Below are 14,496 nucleotides of genomic sequence, written 5' to 3'. Positions count from 1 at the left end.
CGCCCCCGCGATGTGGGGCAATCCCGCGGGAGCGGAGGCGTCTGCTGGCGTCAACCCGGGCAGGGATCGGTGCCTGGCCTCCTGCCGCTCCCCGGCGCTGGGGGGGAGAGGGGGCCTGCGAAGACACCAGCTCGCCCCTAGGTTGGGCTTTGCAGGGGGAAGTGTGTGCCCTCGTTTTAATCTCACGCTTCTGCCAGCCGCGGCCGGGGAGAAGGCAGGGGTTTCTGTGTGGCTTGTACAGCTTATTTTCCGAGTGCCGTGTCTGTATCAGCCCTGTAAACCGTGCCAGGTATTCACACCTTTTTCAGGCAGTTGGTGCTCTATGGCCTTCAGAGAGACGTATGACAAGACACATGACATATGACCCTGTGACCAGGGTGATGGCGGGGAAGAGATCTGAGCTGTTTTGACTGGGTTGTTATGAACAACATGTAAAGCTGGGTTTTTTTTTTCTATATTTTTCCATCCTTATAGCTTTATTTGGAAACAGATCGAATAACTACTAGTGCTGTGTAACACAAAATGTGTGTATCAGCTTATTTTGGTGTAGCTGTTCTTTGCCAGCAGATTGTTACTGTCAGGTGTCTTCCAGATACTCAGACTTTTGAGTTGAAATGCAAGCATCAAGTGGCTTTGTGGTTTTCTTCATTTTCGGTTTTCAGTTTAGAGAAAAACTGCAAGAAAGCTCTAGATGGTTCTCTGATTTCACGAGAGGAATAAAAGCATTTGGCAGACTGCTTATTTTGCCTGAGTATTTAATAGAATCATATTCATAGTTGTCAATGTTGTTGGTTTTCAGTTGGTTGCTACCCTGCCTGAGGAAATTCGTCCTGGGCCTGATTTCCATGGACTTCCATGGGAGCCTGTTATTATCACTGCCTTAGTGGGATTTGCCACGCTTGCTATAATTTTCTGGAGAACCTGCCTTTCAGTGAGTATGCTTCATGCTTGCAAGCCTGCTACTTCACTTACTGAGCGGTCTTTTGTATGGTTAAACTGTTTCAGTGTTACTGGGGTCAAAGCAACGTGTAGTCTTTTGCGGTTTTGCTTTTTCTGTTTAGAGCATTAATGTGAACTAAATGCTGGGCTTAATAGCTAAACTAAGTTGTAATTTTCTTCACGCTAAGAAGCGTTTCCTTTAAGCTATTAATTGAAGATTTTTTTAGTAAGGGGCAGTTTTGAAAGCAAAATAAGGGGGTATGATGTAAATCAAGAAGACCGAGGAAAGGGTCAGCATATCTTTGAAATGAGAAGCCTTCCATGTGCTTGAGCCTGTTGCTGACTATCTCCAAAACAAGCAGTTAATCCTTCCCGGTCATATTGTCCAGCTGCTTGTAGGTGCCGCATTTAGAAACCTAAACACCTGATCTTAATTCTCACCGGAGAGCCCCTTCCTCACTCTGCATTTGTCCTCCTCTTTCCTACACGGATAATTTTCTGTGCAAGAAAAATGCTATCACCAGCTCTCAAGTATAGCAGTGCATCTCCTTGGGAATTGATAGATGAAAATCAAATAGGACAGTTTATTTTATAGCTGTCCAGTTCAGTGATGATATGCTCTGGAAGTCTGTGGAATACTTTGTCTTTGCTTGACAGATATACATTAAATATTATCTGTAATAACACTGGTATTTTTTTTCCTTGCTTAGTTTTGACATTGAATACACTAGGTCAGTTTCAAATGCAAAATAGTGCTAATTTAACAGCATGGAAAGAAAGCTTCTGAAATTCTTTTATAGTGTTAGTTTTGAAATGAGCGACTGCCATGTAAACATACATTGCTTTAGATGGATCAGAACTGGGATGCAAGTGGTTTTTGTGTTTGCAAGTTCATGACTGTTGTTTGATGCAAAATGGCTTCATTTTCTTTGTTGCAAATTGGATGTAGGCAGTTACTGCTATCCTTTTAGTGACTGAGTAACAGACATTTACTAAGGCTCTAGGACAGGGCATTAACCTAGAAGCTTTTATTAGAAAACAGCTTAAGGTTGTTTGTAGTGTTATTCAACACTCTTGTTGGCAGCGATAGATGTGTTTTCCATATGCTGCTTTAATCCGCGTGCAAGTGGTGACTTTTTTCCATAGGAAAAATTAATAAAATTTTTCACTTATCACTTTTATAGCTTTTTCTTTTTTTTTCCCTTCTGCAGGTAAAGAGTAGAATATATCAAGGTAAGTTTCTCTGTGCTCTTCAGTGTACTTGATGTTTAGGCATGTAAAAGTTTTGAAGATTGTTTCAGAGGACCAAGTGTCAATCTTCACTCCCATTCAAGGAGAATGTTAAGTCTGGGGTTATGGTGTAAGCTAGGCTGGTAGATGATACTTGAATCTGAGGATTTCAATTGCTTTCGATAATGCTTTGATTTGGAGAAACAGTGCAGCTCACACATGCAAATTAAAGAAAAAGGCAAGGAAAAATTCCACCTTGTTCAACATAAACGTGATCCATTGGTTTACTGGTATAGTGGTGGTTTTCTGACTAGCAGTGAATCTGCTTTTGCTTGTGGCCTCTCACAAAAAGCAGTAGCTAGTTCCTCTTGCCTTTTTGGATTGAGGGGAGCCTGAAACTGCCTGCTGTGCAGTTGCAAAGAGACCTTCTAAATGGAGACCTAAATATGCAGATATTCCTGTGGCTAGCACATTGCTTTTTGCAAACGCATTTCTCCAGCTTCAAGTATATAAAATTAAAGTGTGCTGAATGGAAAGGAAATAGAATTCAAAGTAGGGCAATTGCTGAAATTCATAATTGAATACAAAACAAAAATATGAAAGAATTGTCTTCACATGAACTCTGCGTGTTTCCTCTTCACAAACCATGCTACTTATCTGTCATTCCTCTCTAATTTCATTGTAGTTATACCGCAGTTTCCTTCTATATAACTAATGCAGAATTGGTGAGCTGAAAAAATCCATCTTGGATCCATAAGGAGACTTCTGTGCTGCAAAACAAATATTATTGGAGGGGGAAAAACATCAGTATCAGTGTTGTAGAAATTACTTAGGAGCCCGCCTTTAGAAAAAAACAAAACAAAACAAAAACCAACATAGATCTAATCCCCTTTTTGCTCCCCCCCCCAATATTCTTCTGTATAATACTGTATAGAAACTACCAAAACTAAGAGCAAATAAGTATTCTTCAAGTGTGATAAAATTCATGTTGTTACTAAAATCTTTATCTAAAATGGAGGAATATTGACAAAAGTGCATTAAGAAATAGATTGCATTTGGAATCCCAAAGATAAAATCTATTATCCACTCTTCATCACAGTAGTAAAATTGGGAGACCAAGCTAATGCAGGGATTCCTGCCCCCCTTAAACTGCTGAGAACTATCTTGTACCTCAGCAGTCACTTGTTGGCTCTCCTCTTCCCAGAGCAGGAAGGGCTGGGGATCCTCTGGCCTGGAAGCCCTGGTGTGGGAGGGGAAGGAGGAGTAGCAGTTGCCATTGCATCCTGTGGGATGCAGTTGGAACAACCAGTGCTTCCTGTGTGTGCTGCAGGACTTGCTGTGAGGCAAATGGGGCTTGGGGTGTTCAAATACGGGGGTGGTGTAGGACTTGAAAAAGAATGACAATTGGATGTTTCTTTAAATTAATTTGCAGTAAAATAATTTAAGTATGTTAATGATTTTTGTTGAATCCTGAGCGTTGGTTGGCAACTTTTTAGGTTGAGAAACAAATGCGTGCCTAAAGAACAGTTGCTTGGTCACAGCCCTTTTGAGGTCTGTGAGCAATAACGTTTGTTAGAAAGCCATGCGGTTCCTTGAGGCTTACTGATGCTGCCTGCTAGCTGACAGTCTCTTTTCTGTTCCCAGTAGGTCTTTCAGAGCTTTCATCCTATTGTCTTTGCTGACCAAACATTCAGTTTCAATACAGCAGGCAGAGGTGGTTGTTAGGGAAGGTGTTGCATCTCCCTGAGTGTCACAGGGACTGAGACTGCTCTGACATCCTCACTGCCAATTCTTTCCTTGAACATACCTCATCTGTGTGTAGCCAGCGCCTTACTCTGCTCTGCTGTGCGTTCTCTGACCAGCTTCTGTGAAGTGGATGCAAAAGCTATATGCTTTGTGTCAGTGTTCAATGCTTTTACTGTCTTGTTTTCAATCCTAACTTTACATGAAAGCTGGAGATGCTTAGACTCCTGCAGAAAGGGCTGACTGCCAGGGAACTGACGCTATCCTGATTTGTGCTTTAGTCCTTACTTGAAAACGTTCCCTAAGGTGGTAGTAACTATAGCTCTGATCCCCACCCCCCCCGGATATGAAGTACAGTTACTGTAAGCTTTCTTTTTCTTCCTAGTGACTGAAAAGCAGCTTGCTGAAAAGATTAAAAACCTGCTACAAGAAAAAACAGAAATCTTAGAAAAGATATCAGAATATGATCAAAAGGTATTGTTCTAGGTTCTCGTCCCTTTGCTTCCTAATTTTTTGTTATTGGTTTAATGACATAGTCAATGCAACAGCTAATATATTTTTATTTTCTATTCTTACTGAATATTATGCTGACAATTTCCTCAGCTCTGTTTGGTTGTTTCTGTGCTTAGATAAAGGAAGCAAAGGAATCTGTGAAAGTGGCCCAAGAACAAAAAGATGTTCTCTCGGATGAAACTGCAGGGCTTAAGGTAAGAAACAGTTAACTGTCTCTGTACTGAAAGCAAAAACATCAATAAAATAACTTGCTTTAGTTGGTCTCTTTTTTTTTTTTTTTTTTAGGACACTGTCAAAGGACTGGAAGAAGCAAATCGTCAGCTAGATGACAAAGTAAAAAATCTGCACACAATGCTTGAAACAGAGAGAAAAAAGAATGAGAAGAAACAGATCTCGGCAAGAGCAATCACACTAATGTCTTATATTGTCCTTAACTTAATGTGCCCTAAAAGCTGGTCACAACCTGATGGGTAAGCAGATAGAGGTGGAGCAAATAAGATGAACCATCTGAAAGAGAGAACTGAAATGCAGTTTCAGGTTCATCCCAAGCTCAAGGGGGAGAATCTATTGATTGCATGGTGGGTGGGTGGTTGTTTGGGGTTTTGGGTTGGGTGGTTTTTTTTTGTAAGATCTTGATGAATTTGTGTGGTTATGTGCTTTTACACACAAACGGATGTATTCAAGTCTTGGGCTAGTCTAATACTTCCTAGCCAGAGCCAGGAAGTTCCTTAACAGAATATGGGCTGAAGGTTTCAGGCTGGTAAGAGACGTTTTCTTGTACTTAGAGGAAGCATCTAGTTCTATAGTAAGTGTGAAGATCTCTAAGCTGCCTGTCATTCTTGTTGTCTAGAGGTGGTACTTTTTTTTTTCTTTTTTAAAAGCCTAATTTTCTGTAGTAATGGTAAGCTCCAACAAGTTCTGTGGTGTTTTGGTCAAAGGTTGTTGCTAATGACAGCAGCACGTGGTACTTCCGTTCTAGACTGTGCATGTGTACAGGGAACTTTCTCAGCCACGGATAGGCAGAGTCACAGGGAGAATTCGATTCTGATGTGCTGTGTGTTTCTGTTCCTTGCCTTGCTGATAAGGCAGTGCTGTGTTGCTGCTAGTCTAATGGCTGCTCCAAAGGGAAATTTGTTGGTGTTTTGACTTTCCTATTATGCTTCCAAAATATACAGCTAAGGTAATTACACACTCGGGCTAAGACATGCACCAGGCTAATACAAAGTCACTGCTCATCTTTTTCTTATATAGATCTCCGAAACCCAGAAGTCCTTGGAGAAACTTCAAGAGGCTATCAGTGTGCATTCTGTAGAGCTTTCAGAGGTAAAGCATTATCTACATCCTCTTAACAGTCACAGGTACAGGTTCTTGTACCAGGAAAATTTGTATCTAGGATGTAATTGAAAATGCTAGCTTGGCAGATTCCAGGTTGTTTGTGCATATATACCTTTTTCTTTTCCATTGCCGGGTAATACATAGCTCTTGCTCCGTTACAGTTTGACTTTGTCTTTTTGTTCCTTTTTCTTTCATATGTAGGTGCAGATAGCCCTTAATGAAGCTAAACTAAGTGAAGAAAAGGTGAAATCTGAACTTCATCATGTGCAGGAAGAGAATGCTAGGCTGAAAGAGAGCAAGGAGCAAGTAAGTTATGCCCAGGCCAGGCAACTGTGTTTCTCTTCCGAACGAAATATCGGGGCTTTATTCCTGGTTTTCCTGAGTATAATTTCAGTGTGTTTCTGTTTTCTTAACATGTCAAAATTCCTCATTTCATATTATCAAGGTAAAATTTAAACCCCTTGCACCTGCCCGCACAGGCTTTTTGTGCAGGTGAGCCACAAGGCTTTGCCAGTTCCGGTGATTCAGTTTTTGTCAGCAACTTCACAGAAAGTCTGTGCTGATGTGGTGGTCACTGCACGGTTGGGAGATTGTTGCTTAGGATCAGGACTGAAGGAAGTCATGGTAAAGAATTGCCAAAAAGCAATTCTGAAGCAAAGCTAAATGGGGAGGCCCTTTAGGCCTGAAATATCACGACTTCTTTTACAGATAATTGTAAATGTCTGTCTGTTTTCTTTCTCCGTATATGAAGTAGATGGCCTTTTAAGGAATGTGGTTTGATTACCTCTGGACTGCAGTTAATTCCTCGTATTTTGAAGCGTGTGAGCAGTTTGGTTCTGATGTTGGGATATTGGCTGAGAAAATGTCAAATTTGTAAAATCACCTAATAATATAAATTGCAAAAAGATACTCAGCATCCAGTTCTACCAATTGACTAGTGATGAGTGTGATAACTGTGAAGTTTACGCTTTATCTGTGGTGATCAGTTACCACCAGAGCTGGTAGTAGAATGGACTTTAATTACATATATCCTGTACTAAAAATAAAACAAGTAGTCATCTTGTCTTGGTGCTTCATACAGCTGCTAAAAGAAGCTGAAGGTTGGAGTGAGAGGCATACTGAGCTCAGTGAGCAGATCAAGTTGTATCAGAAGTCTCAGAAGGACATAGAAGAAGCACTTGCCTACAAGGAAAATGAAATTGAAGTAGGTTCTTTATAACAAGCTTGCTTTAAATATTACACATCATAAAATACTTTGGAATACTTTACAAAATGCAGAGGGGTTCTCCTTCACCGAACCTTTGATTTCATTACTAGGTTTTAACTAACTGCATTATGCAGCTGAAGCAGCTGGACGTGGATTCAGCATCTGAGGCCAAGAAGGATGGTGAAGGGCGTGAATGGAGCGCAGGAGGCGATCTGGCCAATGGAGAGTTGCCAGGTACAGTAATCCTACCTGCTGGCTGATACGCCCAGTGGCTAAAGCATATGCAGTGGTACGGTCATGTCATGTCATATGGGGAACAAGAGGAATCCATGCATGTAGCTGCCTGTGGGTTAAGAGGCTGCCAAGCTTTAATCCTCAGACAACACAAAATACCTCCTAACTGAAGGGAGAGACCATTAAAAAGGCCTATAACTGCCTTTAGATTACTGTTTAGGTATATCGTAAGTGTAATGACACAGTTTTAAAGATGGCATATAAAGGTTAGCAGTTCAGAACATTCCAAAAGCTGAGAATCTCAGCTTTGTTGTTATGCTACATTCATTTTTAATATGAATTTTTAATCAGTATTGTGCTTACCTCTGGTTAGATAACTAATTTACGTAATCACATCTTTTAAATCAGAGAGACAGAAATAGACATTTTCAAAACTATTCAGGAAGTTTGTCATTCCTGAAGTTGCACATGTATTTGCTACATCTCTGGTTTTGAAGTCTTTTTTAATTTTCCTTTTTTTCTAACCGTACAGTATATGTGGGCTGGAAATTCCCACTTTTTGATTTTCAGATAGCATGTCTGATAACAGATACTGCATTCGTATTAATGTTAGTGTGCTGGCTAGAAGGAAGTGACGAGAAGGAATCCTCTGAATTCCTTTTGAAATAAATCTAATAGTTCTGCTGTGCTGGTTGTGGAATTGCTATTGTGTTTTGTTCCCCACCTCCCCCCCTTTTTTTTTTTTTGACCATGTAGGGAGATTTATCCCAGATTAAAATGTATGGAGTGTTATTTTTAACAGCTGTAGAGTCCAGGGAATTGGGGTTAAGAAACGGGGAAAACAAATACATTTTTCTCTTCTAGATAATGAGAGTGAGAAGATGAAGACTCAGATCAAGCAGATGATGGATGTCTCCAGGGTATGCTGCACAAGATATCTAATAAATCCAGCCACGTTACTGCTATGCCTAAGATCATAAACTTTCTGCTCCTATTTTCAGGTAAAAACTATGTTATCCATAGTTGAAGAAGACAGAAATCTTCTGCAATCCAAACTGAGTGATGAAGTAACAGCAAGACATGAGCTGGAAGGTAGGCTTAGCAAAAGAATTGTTTAGGATGAAGTGATGTTTGTAGTTTAAAAAGAAACTGTTTAAGTGGCACGACGATTCTCATTGCAACTTTCTTAAACTTCCTCACCTACCTTTGCTTCTCCAACAGAGCAAATAAAAAAACTAGAACATGACTCCTGTTCGCTCCAGTCAGCCAAAGCCCGGCTGGAAAATGAGTGCAAAACACTACAGCAGAAAGTGGAGATTCTTGGTGAACTTTACCAGCAGAAGGAGATGGCACTCCAGAAGTAAGCCTTTCCTTACTCTTCCACAACAGACCATGTTATATCATATGCACTATCCAAATGCTCTTTGCTCAGTGGGATCAAATAACTTCAAGTTGTATTTGGAGTGAAAGGTGATGACTGCTGTTTCAGTACAGTTGAAGCCCTCTTTTACTCTTTCCACTGTTCCAGAGATTCTAAAAAGACTGTCACTTTGCACACACAATGTTGCCTTCTACCATAAAAAACAAAACAAAAAAACCCCAACAAAACAAAACAAACAAAAAACCCCCTCCACAAGTTCTGGAGAGGGGAAATGGGTGTCTTGGTCTGCAAATTCTGTGGTTGCTGTCTCACATTGTCCAGAAATGTCAAGGAGAATATAGTGGCCATTAAGATTTGTTTCAGTTACTCAGATCTCAGCTCAATGAGTCTAATTCTCATAATGTAGAAACTTAGTATTTTAGCCTTGTGAGCTTTTTGCGTTCTCAGAGAGCTAAATTAAGGTTGAGTTCATGGTGGTAGATGAGATGAATGAATTGCTAGCAGTGAAGAACTAGTTGTATGTCTGTGTTAATTCCTCATTTATTTATTCATTTATTTACTTACTGAAATGTCTGTAATACCATCTCAATTTTGTGGGGAAAATTCGAGATAGGATTCGGGCACATTTTCAGCTAAATTCCTTAGGAAAGCTGAAATTGTGGAGAAGCAATTGAAACTTCTAAGGTTCAAGCGTGTAGGCTGGGGGAAGCACAGGGTTGAAACGAGCTAAGGAATTGAGGCTATACAGCACCTCAGTAGTGAAACTGCCTGACGTCGTAACTTTAGGATCCAGGTGTAGTAAACACATAACGGAGAGGGGAAGGATCGCCCACCTTTCGAGGAAAACTTCCTCTTGACCTCTCTGAAGGATTTCTATTCCTTCCAAAACTTTTAGGAAGTTACACTGCCTGTTACTACTTCTGGATTCGAATGAAGGACTTACTGTAATTTTTTTCTGGAAATGTAGCCAAGGAAATGGATTATGTTTTGAACTGGCTATTAGCAATGGTCACCTTACTACTAGTTTAATGGTTCCAGTTTTGTGGGATAGCTCTTGTAAGTTAAAAACACATTATGGACCTCTTAAATACTTCCAGAAAAATGTTAAAAATTAAAAAACTAGTGAACCATGAGGCTATAAAAAGACTGTGGAAATTGGTCATGTAATAAATTGGTATGGAGAATACCTGGAAAAAAGCTTCTTTCCACATGGTTGATGGCTATTGAATGTGTCTGTCACCTGGGCCCTAAACTCCCCCTTTTTCACTACACATTCATTTCTTCCTTTCCCTTGGTTAGATGTCAGTTCTGCATATTTCCTTGTTTTATACCTTTGTAAATCTGGATTAGCATTTGTAGAATTGGTAAGTAAACTACAGGATCTGAAGAGATGAACTGTCTGCAATTGTTAGATTCTGACAAATCTTTAGATGCTGACAGAACTTTCCAGTCAACTCTGTGCCCTTCATTTTCAGGTTTTATACACAAAGGGTTTGTCTGTTGGTTTCAAAAGACAGTATTTGTCTCCAAAAAAAAACCCCCAAACAAACAAAAAAAACCCCTCTCTTTATTCTCTCTCTGTATTCTCACGCATTATAGATTCTAATATCGTTGTTAGCAGGGGACTACCTTGATTTTGAGTTGTAGCAGATGTAGGATGGTGGAATATATGGTGCTTTTTTTTTTTTTTTTTTTCCCCTCCTATGCAGAAAACTAACCCAGGAAGAGTATGAGCGTCAGGAGAAAGAGCAGAAATTGTCTGCTGCAGATGAAAAAGCTGTGCTGGCCATCGAGGAAGTGAAAGTTTACAAGTAACTTCAGTTTCTGAAGACTGTTGTTTTCCTATATTTCAGCTATTGAAGAAAATTCATTTAAACCTCTCTCCTTCCCCTCCTTTTCCTTTTGTACAGGCAAAGGATCCAAGATATGGAAGAAGAATTGCAAAAAACAGAGAGATCTTACAAAAACCAGGTAAATTTCCTGCTTGCTGGTTCTTATGTCACCTTTTACTGCATACTAGTAGTTGGACAAAATAAGCTAAAATGCTGCTTTTCTTCTCAGATTGCTGCTCATGAGAAAAAGGCACATGACAACTGGGTAAGAATGTTCTTCCTTTTCTGATGCAAACAGTTTGTATTTGAGTTCAGGTTGGTGCAGTTAATGCAGTTGACAAAATTTTCCCTCATAGCTTATTGCCCGCTCTGCCGAGAGAGCTCTGGCTGAAGAAAAAAGAGAAGCAGCCAACCTGAGACAAAAGTAAGTACAGTACAGACCGTTTTTATTGCTCTTTGAACACACTCCGTGTTGCTTGGGAGAGAAGAAGCTCAAACAATGCAAGGTGCACAGTTAGCCTGCTTGCTCAGAATGTGCAGTGCATATTTGAGTTACTAATTCTAGACTACTATTAACCTGTTTTGATGGTTAAAGTAAGATTTCTTGGTGAAAGCTGTTACACTTTACAGTGCAGTTTGCCTATGATACTGTTACATTATAACAAATATGACTCATGTATTATTTGAATAAAACACCTGTATTTTTTAAAATTAGATTAATAGAAGTAAACCAAAAAATCGTCATGCTTCAAAGACCATTAATTGTAAAGCCAACTCCAGACAGACCCGATCGCCAGATCCTACCACGGCGAGGTAAATGCTGCCGTTTCTCCCAAAACTTTGGTCTTTGAGTCAATATATCCTAAAAAAATAAGGCTATGGTAAACTGTAGAAAAGTAAATCAAGTGTTTTTTCCTTTTTGGCGTAGGGCCCTTAAGCAGAGATGGCTCTTTTGGCCCATCACCTGTGAGTGGAGGAAATCCATCACCCACACAGATGATAGAAGTTCCTCCTCGGCCCCTTTCTGCTCCTCGAAGGGAAGGCTCAAGAGGTGAATTTGGTAAGCAGGGAAGCTTCCCTTCTGTGATAACTATCTCTTATGCTGCAAACCCAGGAATGCTAAGGTCTGACCTTGGTTCTAGGGATAGTGGTAAGTATTGATACCTGTTTTATTAATACACAGATGGGTGATTTTTTTTTTTATATAGAAATAGCTCAGGCACGTGTTGATTAGGATCTCTGGGGTTCTTGTTTCCCTTAAGGTGCGGTGGTAGATGGCCCCCCTGCTCCACGAAGGCCACCAGAGTTACCAGGAAGGATGTCTGTTCCTGGTAAGTTACGTGGCCTGCAACCAACTGCAACTTCCCCAGTTATTCTTTCACTTCAGAAATGTAATTTGAAAAGCCACGTTCCTTATCCCACAGCATGGTAAGACGTGCATCCGTGGCTCTCTTTGCAGATCTCGGACCTGCTGTAGCATCCCTGATCAGTAGTGGGCCAAGAACCTCCTCCCCTTCCGCAGCGATGGATGGAGTGGTAAGCTGAAAAAAACCCCAACCTTCAGGAAGTGTTTCTAATACATGATTCACTGTACTTCCTGCTGCTTCTTTAACTGTATCATGTTCTGTCTTGTCTATATCCTGTCACTATCCTTATTTGCTGTCCAAAAAAAAAAAAAGCAACCCTCTCCCAAAGAGTCTGAAGCCCCCTGTGTAGCTACCGATTCACCTTCACCTATTGAACCAGCTACAGTGAGTATTCAGAGGCTGAACATGGCGTTACTCTGCTTTGATGGAGAGGAATAACAGGCTTGGTGTTCTGAACTGCTAAATAACAAAATGCTCTGCGAAACTAACCAAGGGCTTATACCTCTGTCTCAAAAGGTTTCTCTAATGATGAACAGTTGCTGTCTGGTTTTTATGGAATTGAGGAAATGAGATCTTTCTTGTTAAGGACTGCAGGCAAACACTTTGGAGTGACTACAACAATAATCCCAAGAAGCTGACTTACCTGTGGTATTTAAGCACAATTCCATATGTAATTCAAGGTGCCAGGCCCTTTGCCAAAGGGGTGTCCACCGAGGACACTTCAGAAGGGATTGAACTTTTCTTTAGTACAGCTTCAGCTAAAGAAAACTTGTCATCTCAGAAGGTACACTAAGCATTCACTCCTAGGTAGTGCAAGCAGTGTTCTGGGTGAAGGGACAACGATGGTGCAGTAACTTTCCCTATTTTTCTACTTGGTTAATGTGTTTTGGGGTGTGTGGTGGGGTTTTTTTTTCTTCCTTTTTTTACGCCCCCCCTTTCTTCCACCTCTTGGCCTTTGGGTGAGTGCTTGTGGTGTTCAGCAGTGTCAACGCTCCTCTGATGCAGCGAATAACACACTGAAGTATAACCTAATCTTGCACAGGCTAATGCTAGTCCCAAAGGCCCACCTTCGTTCCCTGGGACGCCTATCATGACCTCCCCCGTGATGGGACCTCCGCCTCAACCGCCTGTTCGCTATGGACCGCCGCCAGCTCCGCTCCGTGGGCACTTTGGGCCTCGACCTCTTCCTGTGCCCCTAGGTAGAGTTGCGTTGCCGCGCGCTGAGACTTAACTTTTCCCACCGTGCTTCTCGGAAGCCTGGTACAGAAGCGAGATCTGCCATCCATTAGCACACAGCTTCCCCACGCTTCATGGGGTCTAGCTGTCTCGTTCAGTAAGCTTGGACAGGTGGGTTGTTTCAAGCCTCCTTAATGCCAAGGTGTTTTTCCTTGTTTAGTCTAAAATGGAAACCAGCAGCCGCACGTCACTAGAATATAATTCACAGCCTGTGATGTCTGCTTGTGACAGTGACCCACCCCAGAGCTGCTCCAAAAAATGAAGAAATGAGGAACAAGTCAGGAGCTTCGCTGTTTAGGTTAAAGCAAGATGTCATGTAACGCCGTGTTTTCCGTTCCTTCTAGTTCGCGGTGCTCCCTTGCCACCTCCGGCTGCAAGAGATTTCTTACCTGGCCCACCCTTAGGAATGAGAGATCTGCCTCCGGGCCCACTACCGCCGCCTCCAGATCCAAGAGGCTATGGACGTGGGCACCCTCCTTTTCGACCCCTAGGTCCTCCTGGCCCAAGAGATTATCCTCCAGGCCCACGGCTACCCCCACCTGGTTCAAGAGACTATACGCCTTCTCCTAACAGAGACTTGCCTCCATCAGGACCTAGAGACTACCCGGCAGGCCCGCCACCACCACCGCCACCGCCAGCAGGCTCAAAGGACTACACACAGCCTCCCGCCCAGAAACCCTAACTGCAGCGCCTGGTCAGCAGCTCAACGGAATGGACTCTAGCGCACTTCCTACGGTCAGGATTTTAGGAAATGGCTCTCTATTTGAAGCCATTTGTCTCATTTCAGTATACTTCAGCTTTTGCGGGATCAATTTTTATCCAATTGCTACAGACATCTTATGTGCATTTACGATCACCTTAAACTCATCCATCCTCTTGGGCTGCAAGAACCTTCTTGTGATGGACTTGAACCTACTCTAAACGTGCAATAGAAAGGAAGTACCTGTGTGGCTAGTTTTAATTAAATGTAGCCTCTGTAACCAGTTGGTGAATGAACTAATTTCATGAAAAATGTAAATCAAATCATTTCCTGTGGAAATAATTTTTAAGTAAAATGCTATCCTACCTGCCTTCTCCATCACATCATTAAGCTGCAGTTACTGTAGGCCAGGGGTTTACGTGAGGACTGTGAGGTGGTTTTGTTGTGGGTTTGGGGTTTTTTTTGTTTTTTTTTAAAAGATGTCTGGTCAGAGATCAGAAGCACAAATGACACTGTATTCAAAGGAAAGTTATAATAAAAAGCAAAATTCCTTTTGCTAAACCCTGAAGGCTTTGTTTCAGTGCCATTTCTTGTTCAGAAAGGACAGTGGTTCAGTAATTTAACCAGAGAATGCTACAGCCGTGATCAAGTTCAATAATTGAATCAAGGCTGAATAACTGCCGCTGCTGCAAGATTAACGGCGGCGTTACCCTTACGCTGAACTAGTCTAGCATGTTACGGATTTGCTTCACGTACTGAGGACAATGGGGGATACAGCC

General features: G+C 41.5%; 1 protein-coding gene across 1 annotated transcript in view; it reads left to right on the top strand.

Moving 5' to 3' along the window:
• The window catches only part of MIA3 (melanoma inhibitory activity family, member 3), a 27,539-nt gene extending 13,256 nt beyond the window's left edge, over positions 1-14,283 (top strand). The window contains exons 5-27 of the mRNA XM_009333705.1: positions 198-289; positions 800-931; positions 2,151-2,172; positions 4,298-4,386; positions 4,542-4,619; positions 4,711-4,821; positions 5,677-5,748; positions 5,962-6,066; positions 6,842-6,964; positions 7,078-7,201; positions 8,066-8,121; positions 8,203-8,293; positions 8,423-8,561; positions 10,292-10,393; positions 10,493-10,553; positions 10,644-10,679; positions 10,771-10,838; positions 11,130-11,227; positions 11,343-11,474; positions 11,677-11,745; positions 11,874-11,950; positions 12,824-12,980; positions 13,362-14,283. Of these exons, the coding sequence (XP_009331980.1) occupies positions 198-289; positions 800-931; positions 2,151-2,172; positions 4,298-4,386; positions 4,542-4,619; positions 4,711-4,821; positions 5,677-5,748; positions 5,962-6,066; positions 6,842-6,964; positions 7,078-7,201; positions 8,066-8,121; positions 8,203-8,293; positions 8,423-8,561; positions 10,292-10,393; positions 10,493-10,553; positions 10,644-10,679; positions 10,771-10,838; positions 11,130-11,227; positions 11,343-11,474; positions 11,677-11,745; positions 11,874-11,950; positions 12,824-12,980; positions 13,362-13,699 (2,372 nt within the window). The 3' untranslated portion in view covers positions 13,700-14,283. The remainder of the gene's footprint in view (positions 1-197; positions 290-799; positions 932-2,150; positions 2,173-4,297; positions 4,387-4,541; positions 4,620-4,710; positions 4,822-5,676; positions 5,749-5,961; positions 6,067-6,841; positions 6,965-7,077; positions 7,202-8,065; positions 8,122-8,202; positions 8,294-8,422; positions 8,562-10,291; positions 10,394-10,492; positions 10,554-10,643; positions 10,680-10,770; positions 10,839-11,129; positions 11,228-11,342; positions 11,475-11,676; positions 11,746-11,873; positions 11,951-12,823; positions 12,981-13,361) is intronic.
• The last annotated feature ends 213 nt before the right edge of the window (positions 14,284-14,496 follow it).

The sequence above is a fragment of the Pygoscelis adeliae genome, unplaced genomic scaffold, assembly GCF_000699105.1.
Source record: "Pygoscelis adeliae isolate BGI_AS28 unplaced genomic scaffold, ASM69910v1 Scaffold1, whole genome shotgun sequence".
NCBI classification, from domain to species: Eukaryota; Metazoa; Chordata; class Aves; order Sphenisciformes; family Spheniscidae; genus Pygoscelis; species Pygoscelis adeliae.
The sequence above is the reverse complement of the archived record's forward strand: the minus strand, read 5'-3'. Positions and strand labels throughout refer to the sequence as shown.